Source organism: Chelonia mydas, chromosome 12 (assembly GCF_015237465.2).
Source record: "Chelonia mydas isolate rCheMyd1 chromosome 12, rCheMyd1.pri.v2, whole genome shotgun sequence".
In the NCBI taxonomy this organism is placed as follows: Eukaryota; Metazoa; Chordata; order Testudines; family Cheloniidae; genus Chelonia; species Chelonia mydas.
The window spans coordinates 32,965,621-32,992,319 of record NC_051252.2 but is presented as its reverse complement, the minus strand read 5'-3'; the positions used below and the strand labels follow the sequence as shown (position 1 = coordinate 32,992,319).

Genomic DNA, 26,699 nt, shown 5'->3' with positions numbered 1-26,699 from the left:
TTTGAATACTAATTTAAATGCATCAAACACTTAACTCCAGTGAACAATCACTGATATTTTTTAAATAATTTATTTTTTAACCAAATACAGTTTTGCAATATTTGTCCCCAAAATGGACTGAGCCTTTTTATTTAATTTAATTAATTTATTTATTTAGGTAATTTGAAGATACAAAAATGGCTAAGACATTTCAGTTGGGAAATAACTACTGAACATAGGGCATGGATTTTGTCCCAGTAGGAAATCTTGTTAAAAGAACTGGGATGGTAAGTATAGATGGACCCCTTGTTAGAAAAGTGAAATCTCTTGGAATTAATTTTGTGATGACAATAACTCCCATCCAGATACATGGGAATGTCCCACCTTCATTTTATCGGATCTTGATGTGAGAAGAAACACACTATACATGTTTTTGCAATTAAGCTATATAGCCAAATATATTTGAGACTAAGACATTTAATCTTTCAGGAAGCCAAATGCTGAAAGGTTCTGAGCACTGGAAACTCCTGATGGGGTCAAAGATGTTGAAGATGCTCAGCATTTCTCAGGATGTCCATCAAAGCATCCATCCAAGTTTTTATGCTGTGTCCAGTTCAGTAGGATCTGAGGTCTTCACAAAGAGTTCATAGCCAAAAAAGGGCAAGCAGACCCTATTTTCCTGTCTACTTCCCTCAACATAGGGTAAGTCTATTTTTAGTTCTTTTGCAGCATTGTGAACTACAAGGAATTGCATCAGAATATTCAGTCCTTAACCTCTTGAATTCAGACTATGTTAATAATGATCAAAAGCCATTATCACTTGACAGCTAGTCTGAGGAATATGACTTAGCTATCTCAGGTGCAGTTCCTAGCACATTAATACATACATCAAAGACATGACCTCAAGTGGCACCCTTTTATGGAAATTGGAACTAGGTGTAGACACTCTCAACAAGAGGTCAAGGATGGAATGAACCGTAGAGACTGAACTAGCCCCACACCTATGGATCTGGTCTCTCCCTATCAGGAAGTAAAACATATTGGCCAGATGTTGTGTGGAAACTTACACACCTGCACCTTTCTGTGGCTGAAAAAATAACCTATCTTGGCAATGCTATCAATGAAAAGCATTTCATGGGGTCCATAAAGTGAAGACTTTACACAGTGAAGCTAATGGGACTTAAGCATGTGCTTAAAAATAAGTACTTGCTTAAGGAATTTGCAAAGAAAGGGTAGACTTAAGCATATGCTTAAGTCTTTGCTGAATTGGGGCCAGGAAAAGTTAAGTCAAGGGTTAAGTCAGTGTAGACTATTCCCTTTGCTTGTTCTCACAAGTCATTTTATTTCAATTAATTACCAATGCAAACTATGGTTAGTATCACCCTATTCTGGGAAGTGATCTTGATGTATGAAAACTGTAGTCAATGGCTACTGTTTCCAGAAACATTAAGATTAATAGATTTATTATGCAAGTGTTAAAACTTCAATATTTCAGAATCCTTTTCTAGCTTTATTAGAGAACCCATCACAGACTGAGTGTCTCAGAGAATAAAAATAAAATCCCGCACAGCAACAATCTCAGGATTGGTGGGCGTTTTTAACAAATGTTTTCATAATTTATAAATTGCAGACTCCATATCTTATCCCCTAAACCACTGCTCACCTGCATGAAATGTCAATAGTATTTTCTTACAATAGATGCACCTAATTTATAGATAATATTTACATTTTAATTTTTTTGGATTAGTATAAGAGACAAAATTGATCCATTACAAGATTACTTGATTTAAAGGATAGCTTTAGACAAGATTATTTCTTATTAAGACACAAATGATCATTTTGAATATTCAGATGAACTGACCTTTTAATTCTCCTATAAGCTAGCGTTTCTATGTTTGAAGCTGTGAATATAAAAAGGATACCGTAAGGTGGCTATAGACCAGTACTGTAGGCAAAAATATTCTATTTCTTCAAATTAAAAGGCTCCTAAATCCATATGTAGGCACCTAACAAAGCAGCAATGTTTCAGCAATGTTGAGAACCAAGAAGCTCTCAAAGACCGAAAGTATTTTAATAGAGATTTTCCAATTGTCTATAGGAAGCTATTCTGCACTGCAAATGCTTCCATGGATAATTTAGCTCTGTAGTGAACATATCCTCACCCTCATGCTGAGTCCTGGCTTGTGACTTTGACTAAACACCTATGCAGAAGGAAGAACCCTCTTAAGATGCTATCTGGGCTACCCACACCTTTTATCCAGGTTTGCAAGGGAGTACAGCACAGCCATTTACTCCCAAGCAGAGCTGGTGAGTGTGGTGTTCAGTAGTCAGTCAGATGTTTAAGGTGCTGCTTAATTGTGTGTCTGGCTTCAGCTGGCTGCACCTAACAAGAGCTTCACAGCACCCCACACAGCCTATATGAGAAGCTCAGCTCTTAACTGCATAGTCCCCAATATCACAGAGGACAGGGAATACGTAGAGCACTTGCTCCACCCAGTCCCAATGCACCGGCCAGCAGCAAATTAATACACCCTCAGCCCCAATCAACCACTTGGGGCAAGTAGAAAACAGGGGGAGAGGTTTGCCTCAGAATCATGCAACCTCCCAGAGATACTTCCAGAATGGTACTGATTACACAGTCCCTTGCTCAGGACAGAGCATTCCTAAATAGGTCAGCAATCCATAAGACCCTTTCTTCAGTCTTTGCACAGTAAATTGGTCTTTCATTAAAAGTCCTGTAATCTTCCTTCCTAGAGACATATTTGTACCTTCATTAATTTTCTAGTTGATCTGATACAAGCCAAAATTTATAATAGAGGAAGATACATCTTAATAGCATTGGTCAACTGTGATATAGCTTACTGTAAAAATAAGGAATGGAATTAAATGCAGATAGGTAAGACTGAAACTGAACAAATCTATCAAAAGAATGGCGAGATAAAGCATCCTAAGCAATGAAATGTGAAAAGACTTCCGGTCATATAAAGGCAACTTCTGGCCTTGGCATTCATGAAATATCTTCTTCAAGTTGTACTTTTACTGTGGTCAGTAAACTTAAAAAAATAATCTCATCTGAAGCAGGCATTTGTTTACAACTTTAATTTAGTTTCACAGAAAAGGAGCTAAAATTGATTGCTTTGCAGATACTCAAGACAATGGAAACCTTGTATCAAAGGTTATTAACCTTTCAAGGCATCCTTCTGTGACCACAAAACTGCATTTTTAAAAATTCCTCCTGTAACATATCATAGAAATGTAGGGCTGGAAGTTCATCTCGTCCAGCCCCCTCTGCTGAGGCAGGACCATATATACCTAGGCCATCCCTGGCAGGTGTTTGTCTGATCTGTTCTTAAAAACCAGCAATGACTGGGATTTCATAACCTCCCTTGGAAGCCTATTCCAGAGTTTAACTACCCTCAGGGTTAGAAATCTTTTCCTAACATCTAACCTAACTCTCCCTTACTGCAGATTAAGATCATTACTTGTTGTCCAATCTTCAGTGGACATGGGGAAAAATTAAACACAGTCCTCTTTATAACAGCCCTTAACATATTTGAAGGCTATCAGGTCCCGCACATTCTTCTTTTCTCAGGACTAAACATGCCCTGTTTTTTTAATCTTTCTTCATAGGTCAGGTTTTCTAATCCTTTTTATTATTTTTATTCTCTCTTCTGGACTTCCTTCAATTTGTCCACCTGTTTCCTAAAGTATGGCACCCAGAATTGGCCACAGCACTCCAAATGAGGCTCAGTAGAGTGGGACGATTACTTCCCATGTCATATATATAATATAACACTCCTGTTTATACACCCCAAAATGATATTAGCCTTTTTCACAATTGCATCACATTGTCGACTCACATTCAATTTGTGATCCACTATAAATCCTAGATCTTTTCAGCAGTTCTATCACCTACCCAGTTCTTCCCTATTTTATAGTTGTGCATTTGATTTTCCATTTCTAAGTGAAGTACTTTGCATTTGTCTTTCCTGAATTTCATTTTATTGATTTCAGACCAATTCTCCAATTTGTCAAATTTGTTTTGAATACTAATATTGTCCTCTAAAGTACAATCAATCCCTCACAGCAATGGTATCATCCACAAATTTTATAAGCTCACTCTTTACTCCACTATGCAAGTCATCAATGAAAATGTTGAATAATACTGGACCCATGACAGACCGCTGTGGGACACCACTAGATACACCCTCACAGTTTGACAGTGAACCATAGATAGCTACACTTTAATTTCATCTAGGCTACACTTTCCTAGTTTGTTCATGAGAATGTCCTGTGGGACTGTGTCAAAAGCCTTACTAAAATCAAGAAAATCACATGTACAGCTTCCGCCCATCTACTAAACCAGTAACCCTTTCAAAGAAGGAAATTAGGTTGGTTTGGCATGACTTTTTCTTGTCAGATTCATGTTGGCTCTTACTTATAACCCTATTGTCCTCTAGGTGCTTACAAATTGATTATTTAATAATTTGTTCTAGCATCTTTCTAGGTATAGAAGTTAGGCAGGCTGCTCTATAATTTCCTGTGTCTTCTTTCTTCACATTTTAAAACAAGATAGATTCTGTGTTCCTTCTCCAGTCCTCTGAGACTTCACCGATCCTCCATGAGCTCTCAAAGATAATCTCTAACAGTTCCAAGATTGCTTCAGCTTCTGCTAGTTCCTTTAGTATCCTAGGCCTAGGGTAAATTTCATTAGGTCTTACTGACTTGAATACTTCAAACTTCCCTAAATGTTCTTTAATCTGATCTTCCCCTATTTTGACTTGTGTTTCTTCTAACTTATTGTTAAGTATCTGGTCACAATTTAGCTTTTTAGTGACAACACAAGCAAAATAGGCATTAAACAACTCAGTCTTCTTGATGTCATACGTTGCTAGTTCTCCTTCCCCACTAAGTAGAGGACCTACTCTTTTCGTCATCTTTCTCTGCCTCCTAATGTATTTATTGTAATTTTTCTTATTGCCTTTCATGTTCTTTGCTAGGTGTAACTCATTTTGTGTCTTAGCTGTTCTGATTTTGTCCCTACATGCTTGTAATATTATTTTGTACTCATCCTTAACAATCTGTTTGTGTTTCCACGTTTTTGTAGGATTCTTTTCTGATTTTTAGGTCATTAAAGAGATCCTCATGGAGACATATTGACCTCTTACCGTTTTTCCTCTTTCCTTCACATGGGGATAGTTTGCTGTTGCACTTTTAATATGGTCTCCTTGAGAAACTGCCAGGTCTCCTAAACTCCCTTTTCCCTTAGATTTTCTTCCCATGGGACCTTACCTACCAGTGCTCTGAGTTTTTTAGTTTGCTTTTTTGAAGTTCAGTTTCCTTAATCTGCTGCTCTTACGCCTTTCTTTCCTTTGAATTATGAAATCTATCATTTCGTGGTCACTTTCAATACAAATTGCCATCAACCTTCAGATTTGCAATCAATTCTTCCCTCTTAGTGAGCATGAAGTCTAAAGTGGCCCCTTGGTTACTTCCTTCATCTTCTGAAACAAAAAGGAGGGCAAGAGGGGGATCAGGGGTGAGGCAGGGGGTTGGGGTGTGGGAGAGGGGGACAGGTTCTGGGCAGCGCTTACCTCAGGCAGCTCCCAGAAGCAGCGGCATGTCCCTCCTCCAACTCCTACCTGGAGGCATGGGCAGGAGGCTCTGTGAGCTGCCCCATCCACTGGCACCACCTGTGCAGCTCCTATTGGCCATGGTTCACGGCCAATGGAAGCTGCAGAGCTGGCATTTGGGGTGGGGGCAGTGCGAGGAACCCCCTAGCTGCCCTACGCCTAGGAGCCAGAGGGGGGACATGCCGCTACGTTTGGGAGCTAAGCGGAGCCACTGCAGGCAGGTCTGACCCAGTATGGCCATTCTTATGTTCATGCACATAATTGTTTTTCAGTTCTTCATAATTCCACCTGTGTTCTGTACCTATTTCTCAATTTATTCATTTTCCAAAGGGTGAACTTTCTTTTTTGTTTAATTTTTTTTATATTTTCTTTTATTGTGGCCAAGTTTATAGTTCTCTTTCCCTACTGTGTTATTGTGTGAGTTCAGGAAAGAGCTGGCATTGTAATTAAAATTTCAACTAAATAAAGCCTGCGGGAATTCCAGTTGCAACCACAGGGTTATTTGTTTCTGTATCAAACCATGGAGCATTTTCTACAGCCACTTGTTCGCTGGTTCACAATAAAAGCTCACCTAAATGCTCCCCACATGTCACGATGCATTCCATAAATGCTCATTGTTTCTCTCTGAATCTGTACAGAAGACAGAGAATGTAAATACCCTGCACTGAACATTTCAAAAGTGCCAATACTGAACAATGCAACTGTCATTGTTTCAATACAAATTGCTAAAAGAAAGGAGGACAAGAGCAAAATACAGTCTGACAAATTCTGAGGTCCAGCTGAAATGCCAATGGCACAACTCAGGATGGTGGTGGAGGCAGGGGGAATAAAGGTGGCGTACAACTCACTTTTGAACAAACCGGTCTTGAACTCATTGTATGCATGCTGCTTCCTGTTGTAAATTAGAACAGTTTTATGCCACCTGACCAATGGCCAATTGTCAGCTGAGTTTCATTAGTGGGACTGTTCTGGCCATACCCGTTTACTTAATGCACATCCCCAAGCCAGAACAGGAGTTGCTTTGGGGTAATCCACCCATCGCCAGTTCCCTGGCTAGATTCTATTAGAGATGGCTCACAAAGCTACTGCCGCCCTGCAGTACATCGCACCCTGAGATATGACAGATTATCATCATTCTAAAGTCTGAACAAACAGGGCTGACGGTCCTTGTATGCAGGAGTGGCTGGAGGCTTTCAAGAAAGCTGTGAAATCTACTACCACTGAAAGAAACAAAAAAGGGACATATTGCAAACCCTGGTGTAAATCTAGAAAGCACAACTCAGAGAAAGATTTTAGGGTCAGAACATTATGCATTTGTTGCTGTTACCTGTGGATATAAGGAAGAATGCTTTCTTCCAGATTTGTTATGTTTTAGTAAATTTTGCTAAGCTTTCCCAGTGGGCTCTTAGAAGGGCAATTTTTAGCTGTAACTGTAACGATCCCCTTAACATGTTGACCTTGGTAGTGCTTTGTTTCCCACATTTTGAATTGATCAGTTCCTCTTCTTTTTGGAAACCTTAAACCACTAGTGCATCACGTGAATGGCATGTACAGTAGACTGTAGTTATTGGCCAATGCTACCATTCCTGGGAATATTGCTGGTTTTTTATAAGGCCCCTCAAAAATTTATATGGAAACAAGGCCCTAATACCCAAAGTTTTGTTTAAGAGAATTCCCCCTTCCCTGTCCCCGCGCACATACACACATGCAACCAACCTGGCTGATGGAAGTAATAAAGGTGTGATGCGTAGGAATGCTGCTAAGAGAATTTACTTTATTCATTGGCCTCAGGCATTTGACAAAAGACTCCAAAGGTTAATACTCCATGTTGTGTCTTTGCTCTCCAACTCTTAGGCATTACATGAGGGCTAGTCAAAAAATTCCCATCAAAATTGAATTCAATGGAATTCAATGACAATTTATTTATTTGGCAAAGTGCCGGTTTTCATCGAAAATTTTGAATTTGTCTAAACTTCAGCTGAAAAATTTAGGGTTTTCCCCCCAAAAAAGTCAAAATTTCTCTCAAGATTTTTTTTTCCTGACCAGCTCTAGTTCATACCAATGTCACATAATAAGGTTCAGTATGCACTGCTTATTGCTACACTAGCCTACCTTCAGTAAAATACTGTACCTAGTAAGTACAGATGGGTATAAGACGTATTCTAGCATTCAGAATGGCATATCAAAGTGGCTCTGTTTTTGAAAAACAATCTATAAAATTCTGCCTGTTTACTCTTCCCTGCTTGTTACCGGATGGCAAGTTCAGAGGGGATGGATGAGGTGTAGTGTCTTACCTCCATAGTATGAACACCGGCTTGCAACAAGAAAAAAAATAAGTGTTCAACTTAGTGAATGTCAACAAGGACCCTATGAAATTACTTTCCCAAACATAAATCAAGAGAGACAGAAAGTCAGCTAATTGAGACGTATGGAAACAGGAATCCTGTTTCTGGATTGGGGAATGTATGCACTAAAGAGATAACAGATCTTTACAGACAGAGAATGTCCTGTCCAGGAAAGCAGATTGTTGTGGTTGTTTTTAAATGTTGGCAAGCTGAAAAAGGAAAGTTTATTTTAAAAGGAAGGGATATTTTCGAGTTATTTTAAATTTAAATTTAATCATCTTAGAAAAGCCAAAGATGATCTAAATAATTTGTTTTGGTTGAGCAGAGAGAGATCATAAACAAAGTGAACTAGATGATCAGTATTATTTCTGAGCACACCAATGTGCTTGAAAATATTGTTAACTTTAGATGAGGAATCATGAAAACTCCTATATTTACAGAGGGATTCGGCATCAGAAACTCCCACTAATCCCTGTTAAATCTCTGCACAGTGGTTTGAAAATTTAATGGAAAGTCCACTGTCTATCCACTGGTTCCTTTGAAGGGTGAATTTACAAAAATCCTAAAATTAAAATATCAGAGATATCATCTCCAGAAATACAAAAACTATGAGTTGTGGAGCTTCAAAAAAATGACTTAGCAGAGCCAACGGTCTTTGCATCCCACAGCTAATGTCTCATATGGGGAACCATCACGTTACAGTTCATAGTACTTACGGGAAATGCACCCGGCACCGTGAAATACCCGCCTTAGTCCATGAGTATCCCAACATCACCTCCATACTTGAAAGGAGTCAACATTTTCTGACCGCTTGGACCAGATTGTTGGTAGATGAATTCTTTGCAATTGAGGAAAGAGGCCTTCTTCCCTCCCAAAGCTATTTTTTTTATGCTAGTCTCTCTCCCATGGTATAGTGTCTGTTGGACAATCCCAGTGCTACTCAGTAGCCCTCACCAATAGATGCTCTCCTAATAAACAGGTGATGCAATTGGCTAGAATGTGGAAGGACACCACCTGCACAGGTGTAACCCAGCCTGAGGGACCCCACCGTAAGACCAGGCTGATGTCCCTTTTAAATAAGTTAGTTTTTAGGCTAATTGTGTCCGATAGTTTGCTGGTCAAATGATAAACCATATACGTTTCTACAAAGGCTACAAACAATTTGGCCTTTAGATATGTCCTATTTACCTAGAGAGGAAGAGCCTGCATGATACTATCAGACCCTATGCGGCAAATCAAGTTGATAATACTGGAAATCAGTTTGGGGGATAACATAAATTAATTTGATATTTGTTTTGGAAGTGCCAACTGGACATAAAAAGAAAAATCTCCCATTAGAAGTACCTTAAAACATAATTAATATAAGGTTTCCACTGCACTGAGCAACTGACATACCTGCTAATATGGAGCAGTTGGTCATTGATTTAGGCTATTAGAACAACAGCTGGCCTCCTTCAACCAACCAAAGCCCTGAAATATTTCACGAAAGTGTTATCTACAAAGGAGGATGATTCCTGCCAAGTCTATAGAAACAAACTTCATCTCAAACCAAGTAATTTACTACCTTGCATTCATCTAAATTCATAACCCAAAGATTAATGGAGCACTCTGTCCCAAACAAATCACCTTTATTTATGCATGGGTTGTGGGGTAATTGAGAAACAGGTGATGCACACATTCTGGTTTATGTTTTGATTTTCTCCTCCTCACAAGGATTATAAAACCTGATGAAGAGATGAAAAGGTCTCATGTTACTATATAGAGCTTTCTCTCGGTTGTTCGTCAATTCAAGAGCTATGTTGCTACTTCCAAAAAAAAAAAAAAAGCAGTGACTATACCCCTGTGAGGTTTTGACTCAACCCCAGAGCTGGTTTTCAGCGACTAATTAATCTTTCAACATTGTTCACAATAATATGATACCTCCTTTTTGAACATTCTTTTTTTTAGTTAAATTAAATGTATATGCATAAAAATCAAACAAAGTCTATATTAAAATTCATTTCCCCCTAGGCCCTTTTAATAAGCTGACATGCACAGTTGGGTAAGCAACTGTCTGGCCACCTGGCAATCACTCGTCATATTATCTTTTGTTTTGATCATGTCTGAAGCCAGCTTAGAAGATGATACAATATTTTTGTGCACTTAAATATAGAGCTGTCTCTAGATACAGCTGTACATACATACAAACACAGATTATTTCTATTTTACTTATATAGAGATATATGCATTGTCCTCATATACATTATCCACATCTATACATTTGTTATACAGCCCATATCAAAAGGACAGACTGTTCTTTCAAAGGCACACCCACAGCAGTTAGGCACCTAATGCCCATTGAAAGTAATAGGAGTTAGGCAACATGTATGTAGACAATTTGGAAAAATATGGCATGGTCACTAGCGGGTGGGATGCTCTATCTATATACGCTGCCAATTGTCCCATTATAGAACCTGTATGGAGATAGCAGCCACATCTTACCCGGTATAATGAACATGCCATGTTTTTCCATGTTTTCCACATATATCTTCAGACTGTAATAAGTGAAACTAACATTCGTAACAGTTCACATATAGAGTTAAAAAGAAATGCTGTCATATAAGTCTAAAGTGAACTAAACATCTGCTATTTGGCATTCAGATGTAATTTACATATATTTGTTCCACCATGGCCTGATTAGTTGATGAATTTCTTGATCATGTACAACTCTGCAGACAGTTTGCTATGTATGAAATTGTTGGCCCAAATTGTTCTTTCATTTGCAGTGGTACCATCTCACTGAAAACCTCCTACTAGAACTACAACTGTTAGTTCTGGAAATCACTGGGAAATGTTTTGTGGCGGCATGAAATCAATACAAGCTGCATCTCCATACATGGAATTACTTCAATAACAGGGATGTTCGTCAGTGCTTTTCACTGCTGTAGGCAATGAGAATGTCACCTGAAACTTGAACGACACATGAAACCTCGCTGAAAGGGGCAGCTTTGCTGAACTGCAGACACACCTTTAAGTATCTATGATTAATTGGTTAAAAAATCTCCCACCATATAAGTAAACAAAGCTAAGAGTGCCAATGCAGATGGAAAGGAAAGTTTCAGATGGAATGAAAAAGTGCCTGAATATGGACAGACAAAGCCCTGATCCTGAAGTATCCCAAGCTCTGAAAACATGCAATTCATCATGCAAGAGACAGAAGAGGTCAGCCATTAATTAACATCCAAATTAAATCTTTTCAAGTAAGGGTCAACACTGCTTTTGTTTTGACATTTAAATCACTACCAACGTATTTCCTAGTTTAGCATGCAAGGCACATCACCCAAAGCCTCTTTCTTAATTGCCTTCATTTTTCATGTGTACTATTTGATTTATTGTCCATTAAAAATACCTCAAAAAAGCCACGAGTCATGTATGTGAAGTATAAACATGATTAATGTAACACAATTACATTCCACATATGATGGGGCTGGTTAGGAATCTCTGTCATCACTGCATGATGGAGCATTGTCACTGGCAGTGACCTGCCAGCTCAGCTTGACTAAAAAAGAGATTGCAGAAGGGAAGCATTTGAAGGCCGCAAATGATCCAGCAATGTCTAAATACTGTATTTAAAGTAAAAAGAAAAGGAGGACTTGTGGCACCTTAGAGACTAACAAATTGTCTCTAACGTGCCACAAGTCCTCCTTTTCTTTTTGCGAATACAGGCTAACATGGCTGCTACTCTGAAACCTATTTAAAGTAAGTCACTTATCACCTGATCAAGGAAAATGCAATCTTGCCTGTTTGATAGCAGAGCATTGTTCTAGGACATTGCAACTCTCTCTCTCTCTCTCTGTTCTCCTGAAGAACAGATTCACAAAACTACAAAGAAAACTATCAAGCGATGGCATTGCCCAGTAAGGTGAGCATCTATCCACCCAGTTCAAAGTAAGACTAACATTCTAGCTCAAGTTATGGGCAAAGACAAATAACAATTGTTCAGTATTATATCTTCAGTGAACTATCGTTATCCATGTAGTAAATTTGTGCTTTTTAAGGACTCAACTGTAGCTGAACCTACACAGACACCGAGCAGGAGCGGAGGGAGTAAGTTATAAGAGCTTGCAGTTACAACTTCTGAAGAAACTCACCAACGAGAGTCCAGGGCATAGGTGGAACCCTCCCACCCAGGCTGTGCCCCTTAAAGGGTTATAGCAATTTACTTCCCCTTCAGTGTAACACTTTGAAGGAGAAACTTCCTGTAATTCAACTGGGCTCCTCATCGGCATGCCACGTGGGACCACACCTTAGCCCAAAATATGCACAGCGATTGCTCAAACCGAAGTATGATCAATGTGTCAGATGGTGAATTTTAAAAACACAGCCAATGTGGACTTAAGAATTGCATTCTAATATTCTCTTCCCCACTAAAGCAATTAAATAAACCACATTTCCTGTGATCAGAAGAAAATGAAAATGTGGCTAAATCAAACTCTGACCCAAAAATTCACCCTGAGGCTGCCTATGGAAAGTTTTAATCTGAAATAGCTATTTTTGCCAAAGTTATGACTCTTTGAAAAGTATTTTTTCCATTATGCTACAGATGCTAAAATATAAGAGTCCCCTTGAATTCATGCTGAACAGAAAGTTAGATGCAATGTTTTGAACACGACAGCTTCTTAAAAAATGATCTTAAGAAAAAAAGGATAGGGAAAGAGGGGAGTAGAACAAGGGATACTTAGATCCGAAGGAAGAGAGATTTAGGGTTTGATCAGAAACAGTTCTATAGGAATAAAGAAAAGGAGTACTTGTGGCACCTTAGAGACTAACACATTTATTTGAGCATAAGCTTTTGTGAGCTACAGCTCACTTCATCAGATGCATGCAGTGGAAAATACAGTGGGGAGATTTTATATACACAGAGAACATGAAACACCTTGATTATCACTACAAAAGGCCCCCCCCCACCCCTCGCTCTCCTGCTGGTAATAGCTCACCTTACCTGATCACTCTTGATACAGTGTGTATGGTAACACCCATTGTTTCATGCTCTCTGTGCCTTAACAGAGAATTTGTTTTCTGAGCCTTAACAATGAATTTGTTTTCCCGCTTTTCTCCAACACGGAAGGGTAGAAACATAATTTGTTGTTTTAATGAAAGCTGAGTTGGATGTAATCACAGGACTCCAGGAACCTGGGGTTAAAGAAAATCACTAAATATCACAAGGCTCACAATAAAATTGTGAGAACTGGCAGCACTAAACCTCCTTCCCCACCCCCCAACCACCTCTACTACTGGGAGGGGAGAGTGGATGGGTGCTATGCAACATGCTTCCAAAATCCTGCCTCTACTGAGGAATGGGAGGGAGAGTGGAGCTCAGCTATTCAGCTGTTGTCAGCCAGTGGCTTCTTAGGCTACTCATCGGCATATGTATGCTATAAGCTAGGCGTGTGATTCCTAGCTCTTATCAAGCTAGCATGCTATAAACAGTAGTGTAGCCAGGGTAACATGGGCAGCGGCAAGCGGTGGCACGAACTAGCCATGCAGAGTACAAACGCTCCTGAACCCCATGGGTATGTACTCAGCACACCTAGCCCGTTCCACTGCTCGGTGCTGCCAGTGCGACACTGGCTACACCACTGTTAATAGCATGCTAGCTTGATAAGAGCTAGCATGAGGAGGCCTATGCGAGCTGGGAATCACACGCCTAGCTCCAAGTACAGACATACCATACGCTATCATTTTTAGGGCACTAACTCGATAAGAGCTAGCATGAGTGTGTCTATGCAAGCTGGGAAATACACCCCCAGCTCCAAGTACAGACATACCATCACTGTCCAGCACATACTAATCTCATTATCAGCTGCATGCATTTATATATCTACTCTGCCTCGCATTTTTCCTGACTGCAACCCCCCTCCTTCTCTCACTGTGCCTTCCATTTGTAGCTTCCATACAGCTCTTCAGCTCATTTCTAAACACAGCAACTTTGTATTCTACACCAATGGTCAGAGCAAGCTAATGCAAAATGACGCACAATAGATTTTCACTCATAGGATCCAATGCATGTGGAACCCCTTTAAGGGTGAGAAAGGGGTTTGGAACAACTTCTTGAACGCTCTGAACTAGACCATGTTGTCTAATTCATTGTTATCAGAAAACCTCAATTATTCTTATTAGCCATTTGCATTACAGAAGGATTACATCAAGGCTGAATTTGACTCGATATATTCATATTCAAGTGTTTCTACACATTACACCCACTGCCATGTTCTCTGGGCATGCCATAACGAAAATGAACACTAAAAATATTTGTCTCTAACGGAACACTCATAAATGACCAAAAAAATGCTAGCATCTGCATTGATGGTAAAAGATTTCTAACTCGAGGCCTCATTGAAGATTGAACTGAAGAGCTTTCAGGTGTACCCTGAAGCTGACCAAACCCAGGCTTTGGTGAAACTCTGGAAGAAGCCCGTTCCCAAGGCCATAGGCACTGACTCCGTGGGTGCTGCAGGGCTGGAGCACCCAAGGGGAAAATTAGGGGGTGCTCTGCACCCTCCGGCAGCCAAGCTCCCCTCCGCACCCCACCTCACCTCTGCCTCCTCCCCTGAGCGTGCCACGTCCCCGCTCCTCTGCCTCCCTCCCAGCGCTTGCTGCCGCAAAACAGCTGTTTCTCAGCGTAACAAGCTTCAGGAGGAGGGGGAGGAGCAGGAACGCGGCACGCTCAGGGGAGGAGGCGGGGAAGAGGCAGGGCTGCGCCGGGGATTTGGGGAAGGAGTCGAATAGGGGCAATGAGGGGGCAGAGTTGGGGTGCAGACTTTGGGGAAGGAGTTGGAATGGGGGCAGGACAGGGGTGGGAGGGGGCGGGTTAAGGGTGGGGACGGGGCCAGACCAGGGGCAGAGTGGGGTCGAGCACCCACCGGCGCCAGCAGAAGTCGGCACCTATGCCCAAGGCAAGAGCCCTGATGCTCTATTGATTTCAGTGGGACTAGGCTTTCATCCCTGCACTTTTCAGGAAGCCTGATTGCAACTGAGGAACTGCTACCAAGAGTAACCCTTCAGATCTTATCTGCCACATTTCCAGAAAATCTCAGTGTCTCTTAATCCTGCCTTCCACATCTTCCTTAGAGTAGGGTATTTTCTAAACATTATTTTTGTTGAATTCATAATAAATTCTAAGGCTAGAGTGGATTCACCTAGATTAGCTGCAGACCAACCCTAGAAGTCCTTGTCGAGCTCTGTTGATCTCTCCATTCCATGTTGCCTTTCACTTGTCCTTGGTTCATCTTTTATATATTCTGTATGTAAATATACTTTCCTTTGTCAACCTCCTAAAATAGTTCCCATGTAGGTTGAAAGTTGCAGTGGTTCTTTTGTTGTATATTATTTTCTTCGGAGTCCTATGCTTCAGTTGATTGTATTTCTTCACTGAAGGTATTTAAAAGTTTGCTGAATATGTGAAATAACTTTTTTACTGCCAGAACGCATGCAAATAAAAAAAGAAATAAATGGCTCTCGCTTTGGTCTCTTTTTTTTCAATAAGTTTCATGTATAATGACTATAGCTGCATTTATGACCAACTAGTAAATACATACGAAACAACTATAACCCATATTTAATTACTGGAGGAAACACTGGCAATGGAATATACAGTATGTTCTTGTTGAAATTAAAAAGATCAAAAAAACAAATATGATTGTTTCCCTGCTCTTCAGTGGAGAATTAAAAGCGGCTTGGTTTATTGAAGACTACAAAAGCAATCACCGTTATAGACCTGCTTTGCATACTGGCTCTATTAATTTACATACTCATGGTAGGCCTCACATTCAGATACAACTGTTAAATTATACTGCTGTTGAGTAATGGGTATAAAAATAATGCAACAGCATGCAAAGTGTATTTAAACAGGCACAATTAAAAATATTGATTCCACTGAAGACAAGACTGAAAAGACTATGCACAGGTTTAATATTGTCACATCCAGGACACACTGCTTATGAGTGATTGAGTTCGCTAGACTTGCACATTGACAAGCTGTCTTTGTCGCATGTTATGTATTAGGCCAATTTAGCATCTGATTATTAAATAATTTAATTCCCAAGATTGTTTTGAGATGGTTTTCCCTCCTGCTCTTCCCCCTCTTAAAATTAATAATGTCTTAATAATTGTGTCAGTTTCACACCCGTGCAATTTGCTAGGTGACCACAATGTAGTCAAATCAACAATGGCTTAAACAGTTTGTCCTTTATACTGCTGAACAGACTGAGGACAAATCAGCAACAGATTTGGACAGACATGCTAAGGCATCAAAGTACTCAGATACAGCCAAAGAGAGAGACAATAAAAGTTATTTGCATTTAACTAAATTTTAACAGGAGAACATTTTTATCCTTTGAGGCCAGGAAACCCCCAACATTATGTGCTTAAAACACATGCTGTCTGGCTGCTATGTCTGTTCAACAAATTGCTGGTCTTCTTTTAAAGAAAACGAACGACTGAGCTCTATGGAATCCAAAAGGTGCTCAGCACCTCTGAAAATCTGGCAACACATTTTAGTGCATAATGGCAACATTTTCAAAAATGCCTAAGTAACTTAGGATGCTACGTTCCAGCTTCAACTCAGGCACCTAGGAGCCCAAATCACATTGAAAGTCAATACAATGTACTGCCTATGTCACTTTTGGAGATGGAACTTAGGGACCTAAGTGCTCAAGTGCTTTAGTCTCTCAAGTGCTTTAAGTCTCTCAAGTGCTTTAGAAAAGGTGACCCTACATCTGGATCCAATCCAAAGCTCACTGAAGTCAATGGGAGTCTTTCCTTTGACTTCAGTTGGCCCCGGTGACAAAATTGTAGTACATGTTGCAGTAGAAAGAGAGCCTGAGACATAAGCCCTTGTATCACAGGCCTGGTATGAGGCAGGACCTGCTCACAAAACCTGGCAAGAACAGGACTGATATTGCAGAAGTACACATTCCTAAGAGGAGCTAAGTACAGAGTACTCACACAAACACATCCCACTATCAAGTGGTATCAGAACATCCCGATATCAAGGATGGTACATTCCCCAAGGATAACAGAAACACACCGACCCTTCCTAAAACATAAGGTCAGGCTGACAGTACGTAACTTATTTATATCAGGGTATAAAGATGTATCTCAAAGTGAGTATCTTGGCCAGCCATGGGCAGTGGAAAGTCCCGCCACTGACTGAGCTGCGTCCATTGTCACGGGCATACATGTCTTAGTATCCTCGTAGAGTCTGCCAGGTGCTAATACTATGCTTTGTCGACAATAAACCTGGCCGGGTGCCTTCGTACCTTAACGGCTCTTGTGGTCATTGGGCGGTTCGCTCAAGGTCTGCTGTGCCAACTGTCTGCGCAGAGCTGGGACAGCACACAGGGAGAACACACACATGTAGCCAAATAGCTAACCACACATGTATCTGAGGTTTGATATAAACTGCAAAACAGAGCAAATACTTTCACTCACAATACAATCTTAAATAAGTAGGGGATGGAGAGGGAAAAGGTATTCCTTAAACTGAATTTTATTGCTTTGTATTTTTGATCCAAACTCTGAACCTTATTTTCATATAAATGTTATTACATATGAACTGTTAATTTCAGCTCTTGAACCAAATGTGGTCACATGAAAAGGCTACTAAATAACATGAATTATGTGGGGAAAACGCAGGTTTTTTTTACAAACCCTGTTGAAATTTCTTTTGAAAATTATCAATATTTAAAGCTCACTTTAGGTACCATATTAGGCTGACAGCCTTGAAGTCTCAAATCCTCAGAACAGGTCCCAATGCATAATGAACAACAGCAGTGCAAGCTTTGCAACATTGCATCATTAATGTACCTGGAAAGACAAACTCTTGAAAGAAGAGTTATATCTCCATGGCCCATTCAGTTTTCGGCCTGTCTGCGTAGAGTGTACCGTGCCAAGAATCAATGCCAGCTCAGCTCTGGTGGTAGTTTTTGTGATGTGGACACCTGTCCATTGGAAAAGGGACTGGACCACCCAGATCAACTGCTTAGATCACAGAAGAGATGGTAATAACTTTTTGAAACTCAGGCCTGATCCAAAGCCTACTAAATTTTATGGAAAGACTCTCATTGATTTCAATGAGCTTTGGGTCAGGCTCCTGGGATGGATGCACACCAGGGAGGAAGAATGAATTTATACTGAAATGCCAATCAACAGCCTTCTATACGGTCATGTACTGATACAGCAGGAAAGGCAAAGAATGCAGGAGGTGACTCGTTCATAAAATCAGAGGATGATCCTGAGCTTCCATGTAAATATTCAAACCCCAACAGATAAATGTGCAGAATTTTGCCAACCCTCATTCACAGCAAAGTTCAAAAATCTGTATAAATAAAGGATTTTAAGGGGAGGGGAGGAGCTATTGTAGTACCCAGGTGGAAGCTGTTCCTGGAATCATGTCATAAGGAGAAAGAGCTCTCTGATAAATTCAGTGTGATACAAAAACACTCAGACTGCGGTTAATACAGATTTTTGCAAAAATGACATATGAAAATTACATTTCTTACAGTTCAGAATTGGCTGATCCTCTGTGAATTCAGATGGCTGTTCAATATGAAAAACCTTTTGCTGGAATCCAGGGATGCATTCTAAATCTTCTGCAAATACAAGCAACAGCACCTGAGGAAACAGAGGGAACGGACTTTTAATATCCACTTGTTCACCAACCTTCTTGGCTTTTGTGAATGTTAGCAAGTTTGGACTCAATGTTCATTTAAAAAAAAACAAAAAGCCACCCACACATCCAGCACATCACAGCTTCCCTTTACAACTTTCTAACCATTGCTTTGCACGAGAAGTTTCAATCAGCATATACACAGGCAGATATAAAGGTTGCAAAAAAAAAAATATGTCTAAAGATACATCTCCACTGCAGCTGGTGCGGTAATGCCCCGTTTGGGTAGACGGACATGCACTAGCACTGCTCAAGCTAGCATACTGAAAATAGCAGTGTGGCGTCATGGGCTAGCTGCCTGAATACAATACTGCCCAACCCTGGGTGCATATACGTGGGCAGTTAGCCTGAGCCACCATCCACATTGCCCCAGGCCAACATTGTGCAGATGTACCTAAGATTAATAATGTTCAATGCAGAAACGCACTTAAGCACCTGCTTAAAGTTAAGCCTGTTCTTAAGTCCTTCTTAAGTCATGGGACATAAGCAAGTATAAATAGGGCTGGAGTATGCTTAAGTTATTTGCTGACTCAAGGCCTATAAGCTTAGATTAGTTTAGTAAATCTCTGAGATAGTGAAGAAGTCTTTTGTTCAAGGATAAAGTTTCATGTCACAAAAGTTTCCTTTGTATAAACTCTGGCAGCAGATGGAAAATGTCAATTCCCCACCCCCACAAAGCTACAGTTTGTCCGGTTTCCCCATAATCAAAAAGTTGTTTACCCCAGTGAAAGACTGAAAGTAGAATGTGTACATCATTCTGTAGCTGGATCTGAAGGGTAAAGTTAAATACAGCTTGTGTCACTGTTAGTATGTGATCACCAAAGCACCTTGTCACCACAGGAACATCTGGGCAGGGGAGGGAGGGTAAAAGCAAAATAAAATTGGCATTGTACCTATTCCCAATCAATCTCTGTTTCAGAAGATTTGTGTTCTATCACTGAATAGAGACAACGAGCTGAAAGGCTATTTTCTTTGGTGGGCTTTAAATGGCAGAGGAGCAGGTAGAAAAGTCACAGAAAGAGTGGAGAGGAAAAAAAGGCACAGAAAGTTTAAGGGTTAAATGAAGCACAAGAAAGAAGAGCCAGATCCAAAGTAGCAGGCAGGATAAATCTACTTTTCCATACCCAAATATAAGCATCCAAATGCATTTGGGGCCTCCTTTGGGGGGTTTCCTCTGGTCCTGATTTTCAGAGATGCAGAGCACTTACAGCTCTCATTAGTTTAAACACTTGCCCAAAATGTCTCCAGTTGGACACCCAAAGGAAGACCAGAGAAGGGCAACAGAGTAACCAAAGAGAAAATGATAAGTTTGACTTTCATTAGTACAAAAAGATAAATGTTGACATGCAATCCCCTCATGAAAGAGCCCTTATACTCAGTAGCTACCTATAATGCTTGACCTGCCAATGAGAGATAAGCTCATCATTTTCAGTGATCTAACACTATTCCAGCAAATAAGCCTCCCCCCTATAGAGTCAGAACAGGGTCCTCCAGCATATCACCTTCAGTGCTACCTGTGTTAGATAAACCTCTTTGCCATGTTGCTCTGTTCAGAGGACAGGTGATTATTATTATCAATCTTAGGCTAGCATGCTCCCTGCTTAGCCATCCCTTGTTTGCTCTTGTCAAAGAAACAGAATGCTACCCAGGTTTTCTTTCCATACAGAAAATCCTGGTGCACTACAGAGTCATTGTTGGCTTTACATTATTTGGTCTTTCAAAGCACAGGGAGGACAGTATCCCACCTGATCTTATATCAGTTGCTCTTATTGAAACTTGATTCTCGGGCAGTCTATTTCACATAAACACTTGCTGTAAAAGGCCAGCTAGACATGAACAGACACTGTGTGCAATAGCCAGAATGTTTCGTGACAATCCAGTTGCCAGAGTGTGGGCTCACTTCTCATCCCTAATGACATGCACCGCATTTGCCCCTTTGGTCAAGTAAGAAACCAAGAGAGAGCGCAAGCAAGCAGAGTCTAAGCCACTTGGCAACATTGTCATGTCTCCCATACTATTGCTGCTTCCCCTTCTTCTCTTAATAAACAGCAACCTGCAAACAAAGGGCAAGATCCCCAGGTGTCAATCAGCATAACTCCATTGACAGAATGCCTCCATTGACTCACTCCCACAGTGCCTCACTCTGCCCTCCAATGTCCTTCTGTACCAAGGACTCCCACAGTAACGTCCAGATTTTCAAAGCCTACACTCAAAATTGCAAATTAGTTATTTAATTCATAGAAGTAGCCAGATATGCATGTAACCAGCCATTTGCATGTGCAACTACTCCATCCGGATGCCAATCCACAGTAATAGTGCGTGAAAATGAAGCATGTAACCCACGCCAGCTTGATGTAGATAAAGTGTCACACGCAGTGGCACCTAGATCAACCAGAGAGTGATACGCCTGCTACAGCCTTGGCTAATAGAAATGTGTCTTTTAGCTCATGCAGAAGAGACTTAAGCATTAAGCTCCAGAGGTCTCAGGTTTGATCCTGCCTGACGACGATCAGGGTCTGTCGGCATTATATCTTTGCATATGCATTTTCTGCACGGAGCTGACACAGTGTATTTTTAAAGATTAGGCCCAGTTGACACATGATGCCAACGAATGGGCTTAAACACAGCATGAATTAGTGCAGAATAAAATGTGCCACTCCTTCCTGTACTCCCGTGTCAAGACACAAACGGTGAACTACACAGTGTTGCAAAACCAGCCCAGTTTGGCAGAATAGCCCATAAAGTACATACATTTTCAACGATAAAGATAAAATTAATTACAAACATGATTTTGTTGCTAAAAAAATACATGGTGGTGGACATAAAAAAGGCAGTACATCCTAGCTTGATCGCCTAGCCTCTGGAATCTTGAATTCTAGTTTGTAGCCTAGGAAAACATAGATTAGGATTGCAAAACTGATTTGGATATGATCTAGGTCGGTAATCTCAGACAATGTGTGTTTGTTGTGAAATCAGGATGATCTAAATATGCCATGAGTTCACTTCTGAAAGTCTAGTATACAGGACTCATGTAATGTCAACTTAACAAACAGAATGTGACCTTTAATCTCTTTGAAATAATTATAAAATGCAGGCCTGGCCTTGCTGTGAAATGGAACATTTTATTCTAGCTGTGCAATTCCAAACACTTTCTTCTCTTCCAGACATTAGACAAGATGTCAAGTTTGTCATCACATGGTTTTTATTAATTATCTTTTAGAAGCACAGTCCTTCTTGTAACTATATTTTTCACGCAACGAAAATTCTTCTATTGAACTAAATGTCTATCTTCTTAAAATTTTGTCTGCTAAAGGTCTTCACTTTGAAAAGCCCTGGCAAAAAAATAAACCAAGTACAGATTTGCGTTGAAAGCAAAAGAGAATACTGTTTAAAGCAGAACACATTCTAAATTTCAGCACCATGCAGAATTCATAATTGTGTGTGTCCAAAAAGAAAAGTTTCCTGGATCATTAACTGTTTAAAGAAAGTAGAACTGGCATCTGAATGCTTACAGGTATCTTCTCCCAAAGAAAATATTTTATTCTGCATATAGGAGATTTTAAAACACTGTGAAGGTACACAAATGCTGTTCATACTTACAAATTAAAGGGCATATGTGCCTCCAATTCAGCAAACCCATCCTATTTAGCAAAGCACTTAAGCTGGTAGAGAATTTTTTGGCAACATGTTTTTACTAAAACCATCAAAACTGAAACTTTTTGCTGAAATACATCAGTTTCAATGAAACTTTCATTGGGAAGGTTTCTTAGGTCCAGGATGGAATTTCTGGTCAAAACAAGAGAAGCACAAGAGAAGCACCCAAAATAGCCAATAGAACAGTGGTAAGGGCACTAACCTGGAATGAACATTTCAAAACATGGTTTTGTCCCCATGCTGTACTAACTAAATGTTGAAACCTCAAGATTTTTTATGAAATGGGATTCTTCCTTCCTTGCCTCCCTTATTAAGCACATGCTAAAATGCTTTTGACTTTAGCCAATGAGCTTCTTGTAATATTTAAGAAGCAAAGAGATAAGAATTTCGAAAGCTAAAAGTATACTGCTCTATAACTGAGAAGGGGTCAGTCTCCCATTCTTTTACTGAGAAAAATAGTATCTGCAGCCTTCAAAGACTGAACACCAAACACCATTTGCTCATAACAACCTAAATCAATTTGGAAGTGAACCGTTCCCTGCAAAGCAAACTGCAGGGTTCAATCACACAGCCCTAGAGAGCCCATGGACTCATATATACAACCAAACCGTCTCACCTGGTGCAATTTACTTGTTAATAAAATGTGAAGATTGAAGAGGCAATTTTTAATATCCTGACAGTTTGTCTATGCAAACTTACTACTGGTCTTTATAAGTAAATGTCACTGGTTCAGCTAGCTCCTAAGTAAGCTTGGTCATAAGGTCAGTAGATAAAGCTGTGTTCCCCATGGTGGTACTAGGCCTACTAAACATCTTAATAAAACAACAAACATATTCTAGAGGGCGAGGTTGATCTCAGTGTTTGCCCTGAAAGCTGGTCACACAAGAACCATGGAATGGAAAGCAGAAGGGGATCTCACTTTTTTATCAGAGCTGACCAGAGGATAACAATTCCGTCTTGCAGCAGATTTTGAGGCTCTGAAATGAATTGCCATTCCACATTGGGACAGAAGAAAAAAAACCTACCTTTCTAATGTTTTGGTGAACATGGTGGCTAGGGTACTGCCGTGGGACATGGGAGGCCCAGGTTCGTATCTATATACTCTGCCAGATTCAGACTGAGCTAGGGTGAACAACTCTGCTCTGGATCAGGCCCATCCCAGGCCATGGCTGTAACCACTCAGTACAAAGTCTCTCAGACCCCAAAATCCTTCCCGGGGAAAGTGTTGTGGAATCCCCATGATACATCCCCGTGAAACAACAAAACAGCATTTTTCACCAAAATTGCATTTAAGCAAAACTGTTCTGACAGTTTTTATACCTCTCCCGCAGCAGATATTCATGAGGAACCTGAATTGAAACCCTTTGTACGTGACCTCATCTCACAACAGGGTTTCTCTGCCTCTCTGCAATTGATGGAAAGTTAGCCTCTAAAACAAGCTCCCAAATAGAACATAAAACGAGATTTTCAAACCGTCAGATCTCTCTGCTTGTTGTACAGGAATTCCATTCAGATCAGATCAGCCATATCCCAGATTTGGAAGTGATGTTCTCAACCTGTTCTACTGTAATCCTTCTCGAATATTTGTCAGCCTGATGTGTAATAGATCAAGTCCCAATTATAAAAAACCCTTATCTTCAGAATGCCAATTACATCTCACATTGTTCTTGTGGGTTGAAATTCATCCTTATGCAGAAGACTCACACAAGGCATATCCAAACAGGGCGTAAGTGGGGCATAGGCTAGGGTGAACTGTATCGAATATAAATACAAAGAAATCTCAGATTATTAGGATGACAATATTGTAAAGTTGGAGGTCCCCATTTTATCTCTGGTTCCATGCGAGCAATTTTAACACTAAGAAATCACCATAAAACCCTATAAAGTTACAGGAAAAGTTAACATGGAAAAGAGACTCAGGCATAAGTGACAGTATTGCCAACCTCCAGACCTCACAAATCAGGAGTTAGTCCCAAAGACATCATGTGATGTTCAGAAAATTATACAAGTTTAGGTTTTATTTTCTCTTGCTATTTGCTTTGTTTTAAGGTCTGGGGTACACCCAGCTCATCTTTTTTAGCTTTTCTCTGACATCATGAGAGCTAGAAACCAGTTTTGTTTTGTTGTTTTTCAAATTAAAGCTCAGGTCTTGCATATATTCTCTCAAAATACTATGACACCAGGGGCTGTGGAGTGAGAAAAAAACTCCAGATTGCGAGAGTTGGTAACACCGAGTTAATCTCAAAATGAAAAACCAGGGATGGATACGTTGTTACACATATTAAACTCCTGGCTAAGTAGCTACTCCAAATCTAAAGACCCCTTCCTTCCACAGGTGCTTCAAAAATAGGGCCTCAACATAAGAACGGTCATACTGGGTCAGACCAAAGGTCCATCTAGCCCAGTAACCTGTCTTCTAACAGTGGCCAATGCCAGGTGCATCAGGGGGAATGAACAGAACAGGTAATCACCAAGTGACCCTTCCTCTGTTGTCCATTCCCGGCTTCTGGCAAACAGAGGCCTATTAATTTCATTGGGTAACCCTGGGTTCTTGTGTTATGAAGAACACGTCCTTATTTACTTTCTCTACACCAGTCATGATTTTATAGACTTCTATCATGTCCCCCCTTAGCTGCCTCTTTTCCAAGTTGAATAGTCACAGTCTGTTTAATCTCTCCTCATATAGAAGCTGTTCCATACCCCTCATCATTTTCGTTGCCCTTATCTGTACCTTTTCCATTTCTAGTACATCTTTTCTAAGATGGGGTGAGCAGAACCGCATGCAGTGTTCAAGGTGTGGGAGAACCATGGATTTATATAGTGACATTATGCATTTTTCTGTTTTATTACCTCTCCCTTTCCTGCAGAAATATTTAGTAAGAGGGTCTATTGGAGAGAAAAAATGGGTATAATAGCAATAAGTAGCATAGCCTGACAGCATTCTACAGAAGGAGGGTGAATCCTGGCCCCACTGAAGTCAGTGGGAGTTTTTCCATTGACTTCAGGATTTCACCCATAGCATTTTGGATCAGGGAAATAGTTACATTAAATTAAATTGTCACAGATAGTTACCATAACCGAATAATGGAAATATTCTTATGAATTAAGGGCCTGATTCTGAATCAGACTGGACAATGGGATTTTTGACACTGACTTCAAGTAGCAGATCCTCAAACAATTGTTTCACCTACCCATATACAGGCTACTTGACAGACATTTTTGAATGTCCTCACTGAGTGGTTTTACAGCAACTGGCACAGAAGGAAATGATCCAAAAGCTAGCAGCATACACCCTGAAATTGGTGTCATTAACAAAGGTATTATAATACTGTAAAACTACGCACTGATTTATACTTCATTATCACAGCACCACCAAACTCACCTATATAGGCTAAAAGCAATGCAGTGCTGTTTTTTGGAATTCTATCCTATTGGTGGATTGCGTGTGGTGTGTTTTGGGGGTTTTTTAAATATGAGAGGAGGAGGGGAGTGAGTGAGTCAGTGAGAAAGAGAAAAAAATAGGTGTTAACCTTCTTTTTTATCATGAGATGGTTCAGAAAAGCCTATTGAAAACCTCTACAGCTCTACCTCTGAATCTGATAGTGAATTCAAGTCATTGTTGTAAGAAATGCTATTAAGATTTGGCAATAAGATTCTTCAAGGATGATAAATATCCTTTTAAAGGGTCTGCACATCCATTTACTGCATAGTTCTGTCCTAAAAATGAAAGTCACACTTGGAGTACTGAAGGGTGGGTTATGAAAATGCAAATTAGAGTGACTTTATTGGCTCAAATGAATTCAGTTCTCTTGTCACTAAGAAGTATGACTGTAGTAGACTTCCATTAACTGGAATCAGAATATGACAAAGTCTTTAGGGGGACTATCTAACAAAGAGAACTTTCAAAAGGAAAGGGTCATAAAAGAATGAGTGTTTATTATGAGAGTTGTATCACACATTGAATAAAATGTGTATCTTCCCCGACATGGGAAATCTTGTTCATTTGATTATTTAAGAAGTGATTTACTGGTAAGTGTTTTTGAACAGGCAGGTACTTTGCTTCTCAAGTTTAAGTTCTACAGAGGAAGTAAAATAAGGCTGTTAAACCAGCATCAGAACCAGACTTTTCACATGGACCCCTATATCCACGCAAGTCCCAATAGTACCCTGGAGTCCATGCTAGCAGATCGTTTATAATAAGACTGGAATTTTAGGTTAAAATTTACAAAATTTTGTAAGCATAGGCTGCTAAATAAATGGACGGATCTTCAAAAGTGCTGGGCACCTAAAAGCTGTCACTGAAGTCAACTGATGTTCAGCAGGCTGGTATAACCGAGGTCTTAGTTGGATACATAGGTATAGTGAAGAAACTCTGGCCTA

At 40.1% G+C, this 26,699-nt stretch overlaps 1 protein-coding gene across 3 annotated transcripts in view; it reads right to left on the bottom strand.

Annotated features, from left to right (window-relative positions):
- The window catches only part of CDH13 (cadherin 13), a 761,603-nt gene that overhangs the window by 606,480 nt on the left and 128,424 nt on the right, over positions 1-26,699 (bottom strand). For all 3 annotated transcript variants that reach the window (XM_007059271.4, XM_027821724.3, XM_043526212.1), the window contains exon 2: positions 18,499-18,610. In XM_007059271.4, the coding sequence (XP_007059333.2) occupies positions 18,499-18,610 (112 nt within the window). The remainder of the gene's footprint in view (positions 1-18,498; positions 18,611-26,699) is intronic.